Source organism: Bombus impatiens, unplaced genomic scaffold, assembly GCF_000188095.3.
Source record: "Bombus impatiens unplaced genomic scaffold, BIMP_2.2 scf_0389, whole genome shotgun sequence".
Classification (NCBI taxonomy): domain Eukaryota; kingdom Metazoa; phylum Arthropoda; class Insecta; order Hymenoptera; family Apidae; genus Bombus; species Bombus impatiens.
In genome coordinates this window covers 2,518,847-2,538,616 of record NT_176808.1, presented here as the reverse complement: position 1 = coordinate 2,538,616, position 19,770 = coordinate 2,518,847, and the positions used below count along the sequence as shown (strand labels likewise).

At 39.0% G+C, this 19,770-nt stretch overlaps 4 protein-coding genes across 13 annotated transcripts in view; 2 read left to right on the top strand and 2 right to left on the bottom strand.

The window, feature by feature from the left end:
* Positions 1 to 6,655, top strand: part of LOC100746891 (muscle calcium channel subunit alpha-1) — a 43,504-nt gene extending 36,849 nt beyond the window's left edge. For 8 of the 9 annotated variants that reach the window (XM_033321155.1, XM_033321153.1, XM_003490072.4 and 5 more), the window contains 2 exons: positions 1 to 60; positions 340 to 6,655. In XM_033321155.1, the coding sequence (XP_033177046.1) occupies positions 1 to 60; positions 340 to 705 (426 nt within the window). In that variant the 3' untranslated portion in view covers positions 706 to 6,655. The remainder of the gene's footprint in view (positions 61 to 339) is intronic. The other variant, XR_004461849.1, reaches the window with a different exon arrangement.
* A 468-nt stretch (positions 6,656 to 7,123) lies between these two features.
* LOC100742515 (dnaJ homolog subfamily C member 2) lies at positions 7,124 to 10,606 on the bottom strand. 2 transcript variants are annotated; one of them, XM_012386466.3, is made up of 5 exons: positions 10,407 to 10,606; positions 9,726 to 10,034; positions 9,263 to 9,647; positions 8,079 to 9,183; positions 7,124 to 8,000 (listed from the first exon to the last, which is right to left on the bottom strand). In XM_012386466.3, exons 3-5 carry the CDS (start codon positions 9,601 to 9,603, stop codon positions 7,950 to 7,952), a joined length of 1,497 nt encoding a protein of 498 aa, XP_012241889.1. In that variant the 5' UTR covers positions 9,604 to 9,647; positions 9,726 to 10,034; positions 10,407 to 10,606; the 3' UTR covers positions 7,124 to 7,949. The 2 variants fall into 2 exon arrangements, with proteins under 2 accessions (XP_012241889.1, XP_003490088.1); XM_003490040.4 differs by having other exon boundaries at positions 9,765 to 10,034; positions 10,407 to 10,604.
* A 234-nt stretch (positions 10,607 to 10,840) lies between these two features.
* Positions 10,841 to 17,451, bottom strand: LOC100742391 (rab11 family-interacting protein 2). Its single transcript, XM_003490039.4, has 7 exons — positions 17,136 to 17,451; positions 14,352 to 14,390; positions 13,103 to 13,349; positions 12,568 to 12,946; positions 12,217 to 12,491; positions 11,693 to 12,137; positions 10,841 to 11,583 (listed from the first exon to the last, which is right to left on the bottom strand). Exons 1-7 carry the CDS (start codon positions 17,164 to 17,166, stop codon positions 11,407 to 11,409), a joined length of 1,593 nt encoding a protein of 530 aa, XP_003490087.1. The 5' UTR covers positions 17,167 to 17,451; the 3' UTR covers positions 10,841 to 11,406.
* Positions 17,452 to 19,495: 2,044 nt separating this feature from the next.
* Positions 19,496 to 19,770, top strand: part of LOC100742268 (Na(+)/H(+) exchange regulatory cofactor NHE-RF1) — an 8,192-nt gene continuing 7,917 nt past the window's right edge. The window contains exon 1 of the mRNA XM_003490038.4: positions 19,496 to 19,770. The gene's annotated coding sequence lies outside the window, so the exon portion shown is untranslated.

Here is a 19,770-nt window from a genome sequence, read left to right as displayed (position 1 = left end):
CCTGCCGATCGGAAGCCGAACTTCGAGGTCATCGGAAGCGCGGAAAGCTTGGTTGGCCGGGTAAGCGTTACTCCAGTTACAATAGTAACGTTGAATTATTTGAGTCGCCAGAGCTTCGATCCTCGACTTTTCGTAGAAACGATCAAACTCGCCGTATACTTGGTGCGTTGATTGTCAGCCTTCGACCTAACGGCGAGAGGAAGGAAACGTGTGACGTTTTTCAGCCGCGATAAGGAAAAATACGAAGAATCGTACGACTCAAATAATCTTCGTGACGTTACTCGAGTCAGCAGGCGATTACACGTCAATCGACGCTACGAGATCTTTCGTTATCCGTAGGTTCTCGTGGAGCAAGGGCTAGGCAAGTACTGCGACCCGGACTTTGTCAGATACACGTCGCGAGAGATGCAGGAAGCGCTGGACATGACGCGCGAGGAGATGGACCGGGCGGCGCATCAGCTTCTTCTGCAAGAGCGTCGTGGACAACCGCTGTCGTATCAGCTACAACAGGGCGCAGACCAGCAATGGACGCCGGCCTATCAGCCGATCCAGCAGAGCCAACAGGCGACAGGCATCGGGTACCAGCCGCTGCAGGAGCAACAACCGTCCGGCCCGCGACAGTATCGATCGTACTATCAAGGCAGAGGGCCAACGGGCACCACTTCCGACCAGTCGACGCAACAGCAACAACCGCCGCCGTCTTAGCGACGCGACGACCATCCCGTAGATCGTGTTCCCAACTCGTTCATCTAGTCGAACGAGAACCACTCTCGTCCCAGGTATCGTCTATCGTTTCGCCGAAAATACGAGGCAGTTCGATGCCTCTGTAGGTGGTGGAATTGGAAGTGGATCGAGAAGCGGAACGAGGAGCGAAACGAGGAGCGAAACGAAACGGTGAAGCACGTTTCGTCGATCGATACGTTCGTCGCAGNNGACGAACCTCCTCGATTCGTTTGGCAGCTTTTGCCGCGGAAACGAGGGTTCCATGTTTCTGCCGTTGTAGGATTTGCGGCGTGAAGCGGGTCAAGAGACGTGGCGGGTGACTGTGGTAAAAAAGTGTGGCAAGAAGGCTTCCGACGCGGTCGAAAGAGGATCGGCCGACGCAAGCAATAAAGCAACGAGAGCAACGACCGATCGCGCGTCGATAGGAAAAGCATCGGGGCTGGAACGCTGACTGCGAAAAGCGGCGAAAACGCTCGAAGGGTGGAGGCAACGAACGCTTCCATCGGGATAGCCAGGCTTCCGACACGATCGCGAATCGAACAATTGGGAACGTTAGCGAAGACGATGTTGCCGAATGAATAGCGCGCGATCCTCTCGGTTCGAGCGAGCGTGTCGCGTTTCGAGCTTCGTTGGTAAAACGAGACGGCGCGGAAACAGATGAGAAAAGAACTGGCGCGAAGCGAGACGCGAACGATTAAAATCCTTATTGCTCTCGTTCTTATCGTAAAACACTTATTCCTTCGATTACCGTTGTTTAGGATATAATTGAACTCATTATTGCTCTTCGTACGATGGATTACTAGATGAGATAACAAGTGCCTAAGTATCTGTAACTTCTTTCGGACCAGAGAAGACTTTTATCAACTTAGACAAAGTACTATTACCGCGAATTACGAAAACATGTTGCGAGTGTGTATGCTACGGTATTGTAACGATATATGTATATACGCATACATATATATCGTTATATATATTTTACACACGCACACACACATTCACGCACACGCCACATCACACGCATACACACGCACAAGCATACACGTTAAAACATTACACACGTACACACACATAAAGTCATTGTTATTATTATTGCTATTATTATTATTACTATTATTACTATTATTATTATTATTATTACTATTATTATTATTATTATTATTATTATTATTACTATTATTATTATTATTATTATTATTATTATTATTATTATCATCATTACTATTATTACTACCATTATTATTCGTACGTACTTGTACATATACGTTGCGGGTATAATAATTGATGCGCGAGGATGAATGGCCGATAAACGCGACTGCCGCGATATTCGTTTGTACGTCGGAGGGTGAACCGGTGTACGCGCACGATCCGTAAAGAACAACTTTAAATTGCTTTAAATACGGCGCGATCACCAGGCAACAGCCGAACGATCGCCGGACGATCGAACGATGCTTCTATATTTACACTTACGCACCGATGCCGATATTTCTACTTACGGTAGCACGCGACTCGAACGCAGCAGCTAGACTCGAGTTTCGTTTTCGCAGCTCGCTGTCACGTCTCGCGTCCGCGTAATCTTCTCATCCCCCTGCTCCCGATCGTTCAGATCTCCAAATGTCCATAACACACGCGTATCGTCTACAATTATTGCATATAATTCCAGCCTGTGCTCTTCTCCTCTAAAACCTAACCCCAATTTTTACGAATTACGTCCCAACGAAATTTCCAGCCGCGCGCGTATATCGTCGGAGACGCACGCACGTATCTACACACTGACGCGTGTGCGCGTGCTAGGGAGGGCCTGCCCGAACGGACAAACCGAAACGCGTGTAATCGAATCGCCAAGTTACGAACCTCGTGGCAAAACCTTTCTTCCACAGAACCGGTTCATTTTCATCCGGCGATAAATCAACACGCGAGTCGTTTTTTTACGATACCAATCCTATAACGTTAGGAGTAACGCGTGCAACCATTGGAACGCATTATTTAAAAAATTTAAATCATTAATAAGGATCGTTTCTGTCGCACGAGCTTCTCGATTATTTAACGTTTTTTGTTTCCACTAATTATACAGCTGCCTCTGCAGATCTGTCGCAGTATGCATAGTTGGCTATAGTTTACGTATTAATTAGGTATATGGCATGGTCGAGTAACGAATCGGTGAAGAGTGGCAGTCGTTCCCTTACACGCACGAAGTCGTGCAACGACGTGTCGCGTGATCGTCGATCTTTCGTTCGATAGTTGGCCAAGCGATTATCGGCAAATTTCGTGTGCTCGAGTTCCTCGCGAAAACGCGACATCCGAAGCCAGGGGCAGGCGCTTGGACGACGAGCGTGAAGAGTATCGGATTCGATCGGAGGAAAGATTGGGTACCGAGTAAAGAGATTGGGTCTGCATCCCACGTGTAATTATTATATCCGTGTTTTGATCCGAGTAACTCTCGACGTACAGTCGTATTTTATTTCATTCGAGCATCGATGCGTATGAAAATACGTTTGATCACATTTGTGCGATTAATTCGTGAAACGAGCATGCGGTTTTCTAGATTGCTGGTTACAATAACGAGCATTTTCGGTTCGCAAAGTATAATCGAGTAATCGTATTTTGATACAAGAAACTCTAAACCGCTGTCATCGATGTACTTGAATATTCGGCTATTTTGTGCTTCGTTAATAATCGCGCGAAATAAAATATTTCGATACGTGTGCGCCCATGTATTAAAAGCTACACGGATTAAAGCACGTGTATGTTAGTTACACGTTGAAAACCGCGACCTCTAGAACCAAGTAAACGAAACAAAAAAGGAAAGGAAAGAAAGTGGAAGACATCCAATAGACACGTGGTTCTGCGGATATTCCACCGACTAATTACGCCATTTTGCGCATCGAAAATCCTATACGCGCCGAGCAATTTCCGATCAATATTTCGGATCGATTGTGCGTGTAGCTTGTTTACGAAAACGCCATAACGTAGCGAAAGTGTTCCGCGCCGACCGTCGCCCGGGTACGTCCGATTCGGGAGTCGACGCGAGAACTTGATTCGAAAACGATCGTGATACAACTTGGAATACTTCATCGTGAACGCTTGGTACGTAGATCGTGCGAAGCGATGTCACGGATTTTTGATCGAAGACAAAAAAGTACGATCTGAATCCACCGTTCTTCGTTTGAATGCATCCTCGAGAAGGTTAAAGTAGAAAAGCGTGGCGGATGTGGTTGTCGAGAACGTATCGGAATCATCGAGGAAGCCCGAAACGATCAACGTCGTTCAATCTCTCGTGTACCTTGAAATGACTTCGACAATAATCTTCATCGATGATATTTCTCAGAACCACGTTCTCTGGAACTCCTCTCGACGCCATTTCGATTCTAAGCGTCCTACCTTCGACTCGTCGCAAACGCGTTACCCACTTTATCGCGCTTTACGTTTCTCCGTGTTGCGTTTCTTTTCCGCTCGTCCGATTCGAAAAACGGAGACCATCTCGTTTCTTCTTATATCTTTCGTTCGTTTACGTTCGTTTATTAGATGTCGATATTTACGGCCGATCTTTTTACGTATATGTATAGTAAATGGTATTGTATATTCATGTACGCATTCGAGTAAGACATAAGAATACGTTCGAAGAGCCGCGGCCGACGCGAGCCCTTCGTCGACAAGGGAACCAAAGAAAACTAAAACGATATTTAAAATGAAACAAGCAAACAAACAAACAAACAAACCGAAGGACACGTCTTTGGACATTTTCTTAGGAGTACGATAATATAGGTACGTGGTGTGTGTGAGGAGCCGAGACAAGTCGGTGTAATAACGCGCGCGGCTTCGTCGAATCGGTAATTTCGAGCGAGGGAATAAAAGAGAGCAATTTCCGTGTGTATCCGATCGAGAAAAATCGAACAGACGGTAAAAACGGATATCGAAGATCTCGAATATTCGTACGAAGCGACATCTGCCACGATGAGTCGCGCACGATATTACTAATCGTCCTAAGGATGCTACTCGCGTTATATATAGTCGACCTTTCGTATTCGTTTTTTCCAGCGTCTTTTTAACAATTATGTATTTGTCTATAGCGATCTTTTTATACTGTTGTAAAGTGGCGTTTACACCGATCCGTAGAATATACGCGTAGAAGAAAAAAAATTCTTACCTTTAAATCGTAATGTCGGATTAATAGCGGCGCGCGATAACCCGTTGTCGCTTAAGTGTTTGATAGACGCGTTTAGGAAGACCAACGTTTTCTATGTTACGAGACTGACGATCATTGAAGCGTATGACGTATGTATATACTATACACTATATACTGAACGAGAGGCAAGCGACACGAAACTCGCGGGAAACCAGTCCTTTTAATGCCTTCCTCTTCGGTCTCGCTAGCCTTTGCGGCCCAGTGAACCCAACTTACTCGTTCATCGTGCCACTACTAAACACTTTACATGCACCATACACAACCGGTATTGACCATCTTTTATGATCGAAACGGTCAGCGATCGGATAAAACGTTCGACGCGCAAGATTCGCGTTTCTAACGACGCAAGTACGATCACTCGTTATCCTACACCTAAGTAAATACTTACTTACGATCGCTTCGTTGTCGAAAAATCCAATTCGTGTAACGAACCGTGTAACAAACCGTGTATCGAACGGTTGTAATTAGAGTCGTATTTTACTGTCCTAGCTCGTTAATACACCCAGAAACCCAAGATAAAATAAACAATCGATCGAGCTTTCCAAAAAATTGAATCTTGCACTTCGACGCGTTCTTACCCGTGCTACCGATCTCGTGGCACAGCTTTGGCACTCACACACGCTACTTGCACCGTTTATTTTTACTAAACGTTCTTATATCGGCACGGTAACGAACGATGCTCGCGTAAACTTATCATCGGTTTTTAGGAAACACACTCGACGCACGTTGACAAAGACGCTTCTCGATCATCGATTTTCGATAATGAAGGATGACGTGATTTCTCCCTCGTTTTGTTTGTCTACATCCGTTATGTAATAACATTCTCTAAATGTCAACTTGCGAATTTCTCTGTTTTAATTTTCAAAATTTAACGCTTCAAAACTCAGATTTATAATTTTATTCAAATTTATATCGGTTAAGTGGAATCTTTCAATGCTAGTTATATCGAAAACGTGACTAGATGTTTCGATTGCGCCAAACGTCATTCGATTCTCAGATCGATTCCCTATTACTACTTAGTTTCACTTTCTTTTCTTATTTAACGACTATTATTATTAGAAATAACGGTCTTGAGAAGCAAACATTCGGAATTCTGTAAATCAGGTGGCGATCTACGAACTATCAGTAACCGGTTATACGAATAATACAGTTACATTACGATACACAATTAATACGTACAATACAATTAAATGTGTTTTAACTACTAATGCAATGATAGAGTTCACAATACTAAAAATAAAGTAAAATTTAATGAAATACATCATGCAAATTTATGTGGCTACTTCTATCTAGCTAAATTTAACCATCTTCGATTCGATCATTTCTCTTTGTCGCTTAGTGCATAAGTGTATCTTCTGTAACGGTATTATTTGTATGTTTCGATGTTAGAACCGATAGGGTCGTAACTTTTACATTTTCCGAAGCTCTGTTCGCAAACGTTCAAGTCGAGGAAACATGCTCCTATGCCAGATCTGGCGACCTATGTATCTCGTTGAAAAAAAAGAAACGGGTAGGAACTAATACTTGCGCATTTGTGACTCTCGTTAGTCCAGTAGGAATTTTACAGAGTTAAGACCCACAACCTTAAGATGCACAACCAACAGACACGCACACGATAATACTGCCGTTTTTTTTCCATTTTGGCTCCTCTTCCGCTTCCTACTCGTGTCAAGAAACGTTCCTTTTTTACATCTATTTCCGTAAACAGTCCTCGATGATTTGTAGCGCACGATGAACAAAGACATCGTTTAAAAAAAAAAAATGATTTTCCATTTCGCTGTCGGAACAAAACCATACAAATTACACGCAATGGCGGAGCATAGTTTGGGAATATATGTTGATTTTTATCGCACGCTACAAAACTGTCCGTGTCTTCGAAAAAAGAAAAAAAAAAAAAGAAAAAAAGAAAAAAGGGAAAGGGGAGAAAAAAATGGTGCAACTCGAAACGGAAATCCAAGTTTCCTTTTGCACCAGTGACACTTATAGGAAAAGAAATGCGACACTTGCGTTTGCGAGAAGCTAGACAACGCAACTTATTTGTCATATGAATGAGTAAAAATGAAGAAACAAGCGTCTCCGTGATCGTAAAGAATCATCGGTCACTCTGCGTTTACATTTCTTTCGAAGAAAGTGTCGAAAGGCACGTAACCAAGCAAGTTAAAAATCCGAAACTCACTTAGCCATTAGGCTTACGCTTTACGGTATTCATATTTTTTTTCTCTATTCTTCAAACACGCGAAGATTTATCTACGATGAACCTCTACGCTCGATACTTTGCTTCGTTTACTCGAAACAAATCGACCCTTTCGTCCAATGTGATTTCCAAGATAATTAACTGAGATTTTAAACCGGTTTTGGGTAAAGCGAAATGTTGAGCGCAGATGCATTCGAATGCTAAATACGTGCATGTGGTTCCGACATTGTGTAAACGAGACTGGCGAGAACGACGAAGGAACTGCATGGACAGTATTCGCTGCATAGAAAGGAACTAACACAAACAATTGTTGTTGTTAATGTTGTCAAAAAATGTGTCAAATTAAAAATATAAGAATTTCAAACATCCCATGTTCTAGTTCTGTGTTCGAATGGAGATCGAGGAAACACGCGTTTTCGAAATATCGATCGTCTTTATTTATAAAGTATGTATGCTTCGACCTAAACGACGATTGCTTTCTAGTATCATATTTTACATTACTTACAAGACATTTCGATCGCACGATTGCAGAAGAATTGTTATATATAAAAAAAAAAAGGTTAATTTTCGGGAGCGTCAATTCGAACCTTGGGACCACGATTTTCCATGCAGTTAACAATTGCGATTAATGTAGTCACTAGGTGCAGTAATTGCTTTCTTGCGTATAAGTAGCAGAAAATTCCTAGAACCGTTGCAAACTGTGCATGTACAAATTAAACCAAGGCACAAGTATATACAACAGCCGACGTTCGGTAAAAGCTAACATTCATTCTTCTTCCAAACTCAATTATGAATTTGTTTGTAATTTAATAAGTTAAAAACAATTTTCATGTTAAGGACAGACTAATATTATTTCATCACTTGTGCCGCCTTTTTCGCTTTGACGAGTTCGACCAGCTCCTGCAAACAATCGAAATATAGAAATTTAGAAATATAGAAAAACAATAAATTTGCAAATATATCTTTTTCGAAACGTACCTTATACCTCCTCATGCATTCTTTTTTCGTCCTAGTTGGAATACATGCTGCTATCTGATCCCATCTATCAGGCACGCTTGTAGGGTAAGTCTTCAACGCTTGTTCCAGCAGTTTTTGTTCCGCTGGAGTCCAAGGCTGTGCCTCTTTTTTAGAATCTTTTTGTTCGGAACTAACACCGTTAGAAACAGGATGATCCAGACGTTCAGTAACAGCTGGCATTCGGTCCTCAACCGATTCCTTGGTTTTTTTCTCGGCAATAAAATTATCGTACGCTTTCTTATTTGCTTGCTCCTTTAAACTAGATTTACTGAAATCAGTCGATTGCAAATCTTTAGCCTTTGCAAGAACTTCCTTTGCATCGCGTGTAACACCAGTGGAGGAAGTACTATGTTGATTGATAAAATTTGCTACTACTTCCCAACGTTGATTCGTTCCTGCTGGGAACAAATTTACGGCTTTTATAAGAAGCTGTAAATCATTTTCACTCCATGGTGCAGTGTAAGATTTTACTTGCTTTTCCGGTGTATTTCGCATATCACTAGAGATAACACCGGCTCTACGTTCTGCTTCTATTTTCTTCTCAGTTTCTTCCATGATACTGATAAACGCGGTTCTACCGTCACTCTGTAATTTTTTCATCGCCTCCTCCAATTGAACCAGTTTAAAAAGTTCACAAATTTTTTCAACGCTTTCCATGTGTCTAATAATTTCCTCTAAATTTTGAGCAAAGTAATTATTGGCTTTACAAAAATCTCTCAATGCCTTTCTTTCCTTACGAAGCGCTTTCTTCTGTGCTTCCCTTTCTTGTTTAAGCGCATCTAATTTTGCTTTTTCTTCAATCTCCCGTTTTTCTCTTTCTAATCTTTCCTTTTCTGCCGCGTCTCTCGCTATTCTCTCTTCTTCTTGCTGTCTCTCTTTTGCAGCTTTCTGTTTTGCTTTTTTTGCTGCTGTCTTTTTATCCTTATCTTCTTGCTGGAACTTCTTTATTCTGGGATCTATATTGTAAGCCATATCGACCAACGTACGTATACGTGCCATTTCTTCCTTCTTTCGTTTCGCTCGTGTCGCTTTGTTTTTTTTCTCGATCCACTTACGCATATCTCGACTAGGAAAATAATTACACAGATTATAAATATGTTAGAAGGTAAAGAAATACAGAAAAAATTTAATCGTGGTATACTTACTCTTGACCGCTTTCTTTGTCTTCCTCGTCTAAATAAGAATATTCGCGCCACGAATCAAAGTCATACCAAAACGAATAAAATTTTTCTACTTTATCCCTAGGTGTATCTGATCCACCCAGGCGCGGTACCGGCTTCTTCGTAGACCATCTAGCATTCTCTTTGAACGCTTTACCCATTAGCACGTAAAAGTTATTTTTACAATCTTTTTCATCTGGCAAGTCGTCGCTAAAATACGGGTCCACACTGTCGTAACTCCGCCGCTTCATAGGGTTTCCCAAGATTTCCCAGGCCCTTGTTATGCAGGTGAAATAATCGTCATCTGGCCGGATTTCCTCGCCCATTGCCTTCCGCTTATCGGGATGATGTTTGAGAATTTTCTGCTTATCTGTAATTCACACATCAAATACTCCTCAACCGGGTTAATCATTGTATTAGGCACGACAGTGAACGATATAACACCTACATTCCTTTACAGAGTATACTTTGAACTTTCTTTACGTACAAGCCCTTTTTATAATATCTTCGGTTGCTTTGTGTCTAAGCTTTTTCAAGCCTAACACTGCATAATGGTCTTGATCTTTCCATTCCTTTGGGTCCAATGACCTAAGATACTCCAAGTCATCTTCGAATTGGTACTGTGAAAGATCTTCTTCGTCGGATGATTCGTCGGATATCCTGGCAGGCATAAGGCTGCGATGAAACTGAGCTGCCCATGCTTGTGCGGTGGAATATAGGACTAAGGGACCTGCTGTACATGTTTCCATGGATGAATCTATAAATCATATTTTGCAGTTGTTAAACTTCTTACTTCTTCACTCTACTCAAACTTAAAAGTTGAAAGACTTTTCATTTAACCTATATGTGAAAATAAATCATATTTTTCGACCACATGGTACATATATAAGGGCAGCGAAATATTCATAATTTAATTACTCCAAGCAGCATCATTGTTACAACTAAAGTATTTCTAATCATTCATAAATTATAGAACTGACTGATGTATATACAGTGTGAACATTAAAAAGAGTATCTTTAAAATTCTGCAATGCCTCTATGTGCCCCTTGAAACGACCCTATTTCGAGAAATCTAACCTCACATGATCGATGTCAAAAGGCAAATATTAACAAAACTGCTGAAACTTACCGGATACTGTGTTTAAATTAGTTGAATTGTCATCATTTATATCGTTCCTCATCGTTAGTCGTTGATAGGATTAACTTTTACAAACAAATTACTAGAGGAACTCCAATGAAAACATAAGCGAACAGACTATCGTACTACGGACATCTCAATACGAAACGACCACGTTATTTGGCGCTCCACGGGTACGTTAGAATAAATAACGACTATCCAACCTGTAAACATCGACCACGTACAAATATTCATTCGACTATGTAACTATACTATCTGTATGTTTATTATAGTACATACTATTATTGTACTATTAGTACATAATGCAATTATTGTACTTTTGAGAAATGTTACGTAATTCAAGGTTATCTGATTGTACAGACATATCTATATATATACGTGTAGATTAGAAATAACTTAACACGAGTAATTAGATTGTGAAATAGTTTAATGTTTATTTTAAATATATTTGTGAAAATATGATACATATTGTACGAAGAAATACTCTTGTAAATATTCAAAAATACAAATATTTTAATCATACTTGTTGGGATCGTACTTTGGACGGAAATAACATTTTTGGATCAATCATTTTTGTTGGGAAGACTAGGGGTATTTGTTATTTTTCGTTCTCATTTTACAACGGTTGGCACAAACACCGCTCTTTTTCGCCGCGCTCTAAAACATACTATACATATGTGTAAATATATATAATATACATAAACTTTAATAAAACATTTTTTGTTGAAACGATAAAAAACATTAAAAATTCAACAAATGTTTATACATTTTAAGAAGCGATGTCATTGCGAAGTACGTGCAAATTAAAAATTATAAATGTTAGTTGAAAATAAATTAAAGCCCGCGAACTACAAAGTAGCTGCAGTTAAATGTATGAAATGGTCGAAATAGGTTAAACGAGCAGTATGCAATTATCACCAATTATTTCGAACACATAATTAATCTCAACATCAACATTTGAAAATACCAAAACGGAAGATTGTTTAATTATCTACTGATGACCAGGTGATGACAAACGTCTCTGTGATTGATATGGGTTTTGCAGTAAGCGTGGCGAGCATTCAATTACTCGTAGTAGTAGCGCATCTATATAATCTTCCAAGTCGTTTAGACGTTTCTTCTTATCTGTTACTTCCGCCTGCAGCTGTAGCGTCAATTCGATGAGATCCTGTATTGAAAAAATTTAATCGTCGCATATTATGCAGATCTCTTTTTTATAATTTAAAAACCGACGATTTATTATAATAATAGTAATGGTAATACCACAGCGTATTTACCTCTCTCGATTTCCCTTCGAATTGTGCGAGAATTTCATGCGGTAAGTGGCTTTTCACCGATGCTGTAGTTTTAATCGCGTCTTCACCTCCGATGATAATTCTCTCCCCGGACAAATTATTATCGTCATTAAAGTCTTTAAATTTATTCTCTTTTTCTTTCTTCTTGTCTTTTCTCGATTGCTTTTCATCTTTAGGACTCCAACAACTGTACTTATCTTCTTTCTTTTCTTTGAGTTTCTCTTCTTTTACGTTCTTCTCTTTAGTCGATGCGAACTTATCTTCAAGTTTGTTCTTTGTTAGCAGTACCTCACGCGGTGCAGGGCTCGGAATCTCTGGAAGTTCTTGACGTTTCAAAGTCGAAGAAGGTGAATTTATGGGCGACGATTCGCGATATTCATCCTTTGGTTCGTCTATCACAATTTTTGGACTTGCTTTGCTATCCCATCTAAATATATCAACGGCGTATTAATACAATCGTTTCCATTCAGATTGAGATTTCACACGGTAAGAACAATTTTATTCACCTTTTAACATTATTATTAACTTGTTTGCCATAAAGCTTCAAACCCCATTCATCTTCTTTGATATTGTCCACTTTGGATAAGGAGGTAGTGGAAGCGCTCATAGAGAATCGTGGTGGTTTGTTGGGTGCTGCGTTCGTTGGCGCTGGTGGTACATGATGTGCCTCGAAATTGTTACTGGAGGAGTTACTCGAAGCGATCGAAGCTACACTGTTACTGTTGGCGACAACCGGAGCATTTAAAGACGATGCCGAGCTCTTGTGCGACAAATCGTCAAACTGAAATATACAGTTTTAACTGTGAATTATTATACAGGAAATTTAAATAACAACAAATCGATAGATTCATAGTTACCGTAAATTCGTCCTCGTCCTCGCTAATAACACCAGGGTCAGCTTCTCCGGGTTCTTGTCTCGTGGTGCGGAACTTGCGCTCGTCTTTTTCGTTCAGGTCATCTCCTTTGTCCAAATTATGCTTGCTCTTTCCTTTCACGCGATTCCCGATCGATTTGGCTAATTTTTTTAAACCTTTACGCTTCTCGAAGCTGCCTATACTGAGTAAACTTCCACCGATCGAATGGGCAGCCGTGGATAACTGTCCAAGGGAACTTTTGTGACGTTCTTTGTGGCTCAAATCGGTCAAACTACCAGCTTTCACGATGAAACCTATCTTCACTTCAAGTTCTCCTCTCTCTTTCGTATTTTCCTTGCCTGGTTTACTCCCAAGAGTGTACCTATATATAATTAGAAACTTTTCAGACAAAATCTTGCTTTTTAATTCTCGTGTAACTTTATCAACGTTCTCAGCGTTTCATTTACTCCGTATCATAAATAGATCAAAAATGTTCATGCAATGATGGAAAATGATTATGTAACATCAAACAACGTACCATCTATTCTTTGGTCTCTCGTAAACATCGAAACTGGAGAGAGGTATGCTGATAGTGCCGAGGAATTCGTCGACACCCAAGAAGTTGCGATGAAGGGCCGTAAGGATAATCTCTGCGGTGTTCCCTTGTTCCGGTATGAGTAGCTCGCATTCTTCGTGCCATTCCACATCCTTCGACGCTTTCTCCTTCACAGACGTTTGGTATTTTTCCTTGCCAAGCGCGATCGTCACGAAACAATCGTTGGTCTCTGCGTTGTTAGATCGAAGCATTTAACGTGGGTGGTGACGGTTAACCGCAAGGTTAGGATTAACAAGCCGCGCGACGAATATTAAAAATGTCGCACAGGCCACGTTTATTGTCTACTTATTGACCGTATAAATTACATTCGCGATATTCTCTTCTCCTGTCCAGACAGCCCTAATCGTTCTTTTATTTATATTTAATTTGTCGCAATACGTCGAACGTGACATTACTCGTGAAATGACCTAATATTAAGTGTCTTTGAAATTGTAGTCGTTTTAGCCGTCTTTTTACGTCATATATGTCAGATTGCGCAGGGAAACGTAACAATTCGTTGATGTCAGTATCTTTTTTTTTATTGAAGCGTGTCTAGTTTCAAAACAATGGAGGACGAAATTTTACCGGTGTTTCGTCATTGTGCTAAATTCGAATCGAATTTCGCGAACCATGCAAAACCGTTTAAACTGCACAACATATGTATAAAGCAACGTACAAAGGCTCGATAATCTTAACCTCTTAACTCAGGAAATCTCAGATTACCGGGACTTCCTCCTTACTTGCCTCCGACGATAGAAACAGTAATCGTGCAACCAAATATATTCGCTTGCTTTATATATTTACAAGCTTCTAAAAATCTCTCCTCAAAAATTGTAAACGCTATTAAAAATATTCATATACCCTTCATTTATACGAATATTGTACCCTAGTTACACGCTGTATATCTATACGAGTATACTCTACTCTAGTTATGTGCATTTTGTCTGTATACAGATATTGTACCCTAGTTACACGCTGTATATCTATACGAGTATACTCTACTCTAGTTATGTGCATTTCGTCTGTATGCAGATATTGTACAGCTAAAATAAGAAAATTCAAATGCTCAAGGAAAAAAAAAAAAGAAAAGAAAATAATTCAAAGTTCACGACGTAACTCTTGTATCATAACATTTCGCTAATAATATTGTTGTTGTACCATTGTTGTCGTAACGATCAATCAGGATACTCACTGTGTTTTCCTTTGGTTAATAAGTTCTTCGCTCTTTGAACTGCGAACAAAGAAAACATTTTGTTAAATTCTAGGAAAAAGGGAAAAGTAAAGAATGATTTATTCCTTGATGGCAGAAAGTTCTATTATATTTCAGCTGTTCGAATAAAACATACATAAATGCTAAAATTTCACAGTATTTTGTCCGCGAAGGTATTTGTGCACTCAAAAATACGATAAAGAGAAAGAGGCGTAGCTGCGGACAAATCAGCCGCATATTTTATTATGCGCGATAAAACGAAATGGCATCTGGCCAGAGTACAGAGCCATCGTTAGAATATCTGAGATAATATGCATTTTGTAAAAACGCATCATGACTGACGAGCACAACATAGCTTCCTATCACGGTAAAAGCGTGAACGTATCGCTTCCCTATTGTTCCATTATTCTATTGCATTCTTACCGCGAAATCTTGCTTGTATAGCATTGCTATTCTGCTATTTTTGACTATCCCGCGCTACGTACTTCTTTTTATGGAGGATATGTACAACGTCAGAAATAAATTCTACGCTCAATACGTATATCGTAACGCTGGCACGTAAACATACGTTTGATATATCTTCTTCTTTTGGTTGTGTGCACCGTGTGGAAATTTCGAATTTTTATGCAATTCTATATTTTAATGTACGTACGTAAGCAAAGACAGCTAAGTGAGAGAGCAAGTAAAAGGGAGCTATATAAAAATTTGTTTCTACGTAAACATAGGTATAAATTATAGATGAAGATAAAAATACATGAAATGTCTGAAGTAAAGTTCATATTTTAATGTTTAGCGCCGCTAGCGTTAGGAATAAAAATAACTTTCTATACAGATTCTATTGCTTTAGTTTTTTTTTTTTTTCTTTAAATATCATACCAACTTATTAAATTACGATCTATTAGGGATTTATATCTACATTGAAATTCCGTACAGAATTTTTATATATAGATTCCATTTTCGTAGTTATTACGCACTGTACTAAACTGCTAATCGATGCGAACGCTTCACTTTACATATTTTATGTACTTTTGCATATCACGCGGGTTGTGTGCATTTTTACAATTTTTAATTTCCCGCAAATGCATAAACATTCACGGTTTGATTGTATATTTTAAATAATGGTATACTCTGGCAATGGTTTACCAAAATAAATATTAACGTTTAGGGAGAATTTTAGCTTCGAGCCTGCTATAATAATATTTGCTTTGTACCGTAGTCACGAGACAACGATGCATGAAATGCACTCGATGACTAGAATTCTTTCTACAATCGCATAAAATGTATCGTTTTCCTCGATTTCTCGCCGAACAAAGCCAATTGGATGGGAAAATCAACTCTCTCGCTGCATGCTTCCACGACTCGATTAGACGAAGCGAGGCGTTCGTTACAGCTGCAGCCGAATACCGTTTACTCGGAAAGGAACATTCTTAACGGTTCGAGATCACAGCTAATTAAGCTGGTATACTTCTTTTTTCTACGAGTGAAAAATTCCGCAATGATTTATCACACGACATAGGGCAAATCCTTAAATTGACCGTTGGAAATATCTTTCTATCTTTGTAAATAAAGGAGATAAAGTTCTTCATTAACCGTTTTTTAGAAGTTGCGATTATCTGCTGTGATAAAGTAGAAAGTATAACTTAAAATGTCGCTTACGTTAGATAAAGGAAAATGAGGAGTCAGGATAGAAAACTAAAGGGCACTTAAGGATATAACTACGATCCTGGAAAGAGGACTCGAATATACGAATAAGAAGGGGGAACATCATCAGCTGCTCCTACATATGCTTTCACACTCTACCTATTTTGCATCGAAACGAAAGTATTAAATGCTTGTCAACTCGCATATAAATGCTCTATGCGTTAAAATTGCTAAGAGAAACAATCTCATTAAACGTTCAAACGAAATCACGTCGAAAATATAGTCTAATATCAGTAATGATATTTTATCGAATTAGTTGTATCGACGTGTATTTATCGTGCTAATTTGCCGAATTTTAACAAACAAAATAAGCCGACCAGTTTTCAGAAGTTGACTCATCGTATATTTAAGCCATGGATAGCCGCGCGCGGTTTAAATATGTACATCGTCCTTAATTTGGCACGATTCGGAGACGTCGCAAAATCGTGGCAGACGATTTTCATACGAGACGTCCGTCTAAAGTCTAGAGTGAAAATATTTACATCCACCAAGGAACTAGAATGCGCAAGTTCGTGCATATATGTGATAAACCATGCAAGTGCACATGTAAGATTACTATCTTTTCGATTGGAGCAGCGTTCGTGTTTTTAAAGTATTCGAGTTTTCACCGTCTCTTCCCAATCTGTCTATCGCGTTACGCGACGCTGCACTCGAATGCGATGAAAATTTTCTTCGACATTCGCTTTTGCCAACGTTTGCGATGGCACACGTTGGCTAAGAAAAATTACACCGTCGCAACATGATCCGCATTAACCATTTAAAAATACCGTGACAATTGAGGTCGCTTGAGTAAGACATGCGTCGTTGACTATAAAGATATACATTGGTAGACGACAGCACGAGAAACACCTAGTAGAGTCCCGGTAAATACATTTCTGGAACGTATTAACGAGATTGCAAGGTTTCGATTGCCTACATTCGACGAAGGATACCTACGTAACCTAGCCTACGTGTAAGCGGTAATTGGTTTACGGTACATCTGTTTCGATACGAACCACCTGCCGCACAAATAACCTTCTTATCCGCTACGTCAAGGAATTTGCTTCCAGGTTCGTATGTACTTACCTGTCACTTGAACGTGCGTCGGACTCCACATTTTGTTCGATTCGGTTACAGCGTACGGTTACGATAATTCATCTGTTGTTCCTCCTATCGAGAAACCGATCTACGTATCTATCACTATTCTAATGCCGGCTACTGGCATTACGCGTTTTCATTTGCACAACCGTAGGCGTTACAGAAACAAACCACGTCAACAACAAACTAACCGCGTCCCAACGTATCAACGACAACTATACTTGACTACTGTTCGAACAACCGCTACGTCTGCCTCGCGCATCGCGCACCATTACGGTAACCACCGCGCATCCAGTTTCGCGCATCCACTACGCTCGTGCTTCAAGTTCGTACGATGCATTTCAATAGCCCTGCACCATAATAAATATAGCTGATTCTTTATTGCTAGTTGAACTTGAAAACAAATAGAAAATTAATTTGTTTGAGGAATTATTTATATTAAATATTATCTACAAAGCAAAGTTAAGAATATAGTATTGTCTAAAATTGATATAGATTTTATAAATACTTCCCTGCTATGAGCTATTAATTTTAACGATAAATAAATTTTCTCAGTGAGTAAGCTATTCCATTCTTCTTGTCTATGTTGGATAGCGAAATTATTCTGTCTAAGGTTTCATTAAAAAAAAAAAAAAAAAAAACATAAAATACGCATATTTAACAAAAGCATGGAGTTGGTAGAGGGCAGAAAAACAATATATGTCCATGCATCGTACAATCATCGCGATTAGTCATCGGCAAAATACGAAGATACAGAAGTAGAAATTAGACATCTGAATATGCAAACATATGTACAGTACTGTAACAATGCTGTAACGATGAATAAGTAAACGGTATACGTGCTTCTAATTAATTAGTCATGATGTTTATACTATCTTGACAAAACTGATGTTTTTATACTTAAATAATTAGATGGTTCGCGTAGCGACAAAGATAAAATAGTTTTACATTCAAGTTATACAGGTAAGTTCTTTAGAGAAGATAAAGCGGCTATTTTGGGAAAAGACATTTTACTTGGGTAATTAACGCGTCAAGTATTCGGAAAATTCTTTATTGTAGATCGAATTGCTTCACGCCCACTTTATCACAGATTTGTCACCGTTATGTTATCGCGTGATTTACCTCCTTTTATCATCATTCACGATACACATATGTATTTTATTTGTTAGATCGAAATTAAGGCGATTGTTCCTTTACATTATGTTCACGTATTATAGTAGATTATTTACTATTGATAATTACTATAATAACGATTTATTTATTGACTTTAAACATCCATTATTGTATTTAAATAAAAATAAATTCTATAACTTATAATTTATAATTTATATGTGCAAATTCTAATATAAAAAGAATCTTATACATCACGTATGTATGTTTGCAACATACTGAAGCATATCGCGTTACGAATTTTTGTCTCTTTGAGATTCAATTAAAATGCAAACATTAAGAAAGATATTTAAAATATTACCGTGGATCCGTTTACTTTATTACATATGTATAAATACTTACTTATATGTATAAAACATGCACGTACAGCATTCAAGTATTTGGAACTATAAAACCGTTTACTACAACGTCATTTCTCAAACAACAGTAAATATGTCGAGTTTCAAAAATTTTTCCACTCAGAAACAAGCGTCGAATATCGTATATGTCATAATGTAATATTTCATGCAATCAATTGTTTCTTGAATGTTTATAAAATTTCAAATCATACCAGTACAAGTTTGATGGTTAATAAAAGTCATCTAACAGTTATATCGGATACAAACTACGACATAAAAAGGTTCTTCTACGAATATAAAAAGTTGTAATACATAATTCTTTCTTTCTTAAACGTTAGTAATTTCTTTGTTTGTTATTTTTTTATCATATTGACGATATTTTTACCTATATTTTATCGTGGAAAGATAATTCTATTTTGTGATTTATTTTATGTCTTAATACGACTCTTAATTCGTCAAACATGTACTTGCAACAGGTGTTCAGTATCTTTTTTCATAAAGTGGCAATTATAACGAATAACTCTGGTTGATAGTGTGACATTTCTATAAGGAAACGTGTTCATTGAAGCAATATAATCGAAGAAACGATATGTATTCGTTATAATAAGATAAAATTCGATAAATTTTGATGTTTCCATTTTGCCCGTTGATTCATCTGGATTTTGTTAATCTACCGATAGATGGTGCTATATTAGTTGTCACGCAAGCAACAATATCATCGAGCCGCCCCACTACGTTAGTCCAATCAGTTAGTTGCGTTCACCTTCGTTCTCCTAGTTCCCCTTCTCCTAAGATTTTCGATCTTTCTCTCTCCTCCTCGCTTACTTACCTTAGTTTTTAGCCGAAGTCAGCGACAGCGTCTCGCACGGATTGCTTCTTGGTTATGTCGATTACTGCATCGTTTTTGATCGATTGCTCTTAAATTCTTGATATTTCCAAGTTCCAGCTGTCAATTCGTTCGCGGCTTCTGGTCACGTGACCTGGTGTGTGCGTAAACCAACCTTTAAGTTTCGAATCCCCCACGCTAGTGGTCACCGATTCACTTGGATTCACGACAGTGCATACCGCCAGTCGGTTCGAATAATCGCCTCGTGGCAGGTGAAGACGAAAATCGG

Coding starts and splice junctions, on each gene's coding strand:
- LOC100742515 (XM_003490040.4), bottom strand. CDS start 10,458: ATGAGGAACGATATAAATGATGACAATTCAACTAATTTAAACACAGTA. Junction 9,184..9,262: donor GACAAAGAAAGCGGTCAAGA/GTAAGTATACCA, acceptor TTATTTTCCTAG/TCGAGATATGCGTAAGTGGA. Junction 8,001..8,078: donor AATGCATGAGGAGGTATAAG/GTACGTTTCGAA, acceptor GATTGTTTGCAG/GAGCTGGTCGAACTCGTCAA.
- LOC100742391 (XM_003490039.4), bottom strand. CDS start 17,166: ATGTGGAGTCCGACGCACGTTCAAGTGACAG. Junction 14,391..17,135: donor GACGCACGTTCAAGTGACAG/GTAAGTACATAC, acceptor CTTTGTTCGCAG/TTCAAAGAGCGAAGAACTTA. Junction 12,138..12,216: donor GTTAATAATAATGTTAAAAG/GTGAATAAAATT, acceptor TGATATATTTAG/ATGGGATAGCAAAGCAAGTC.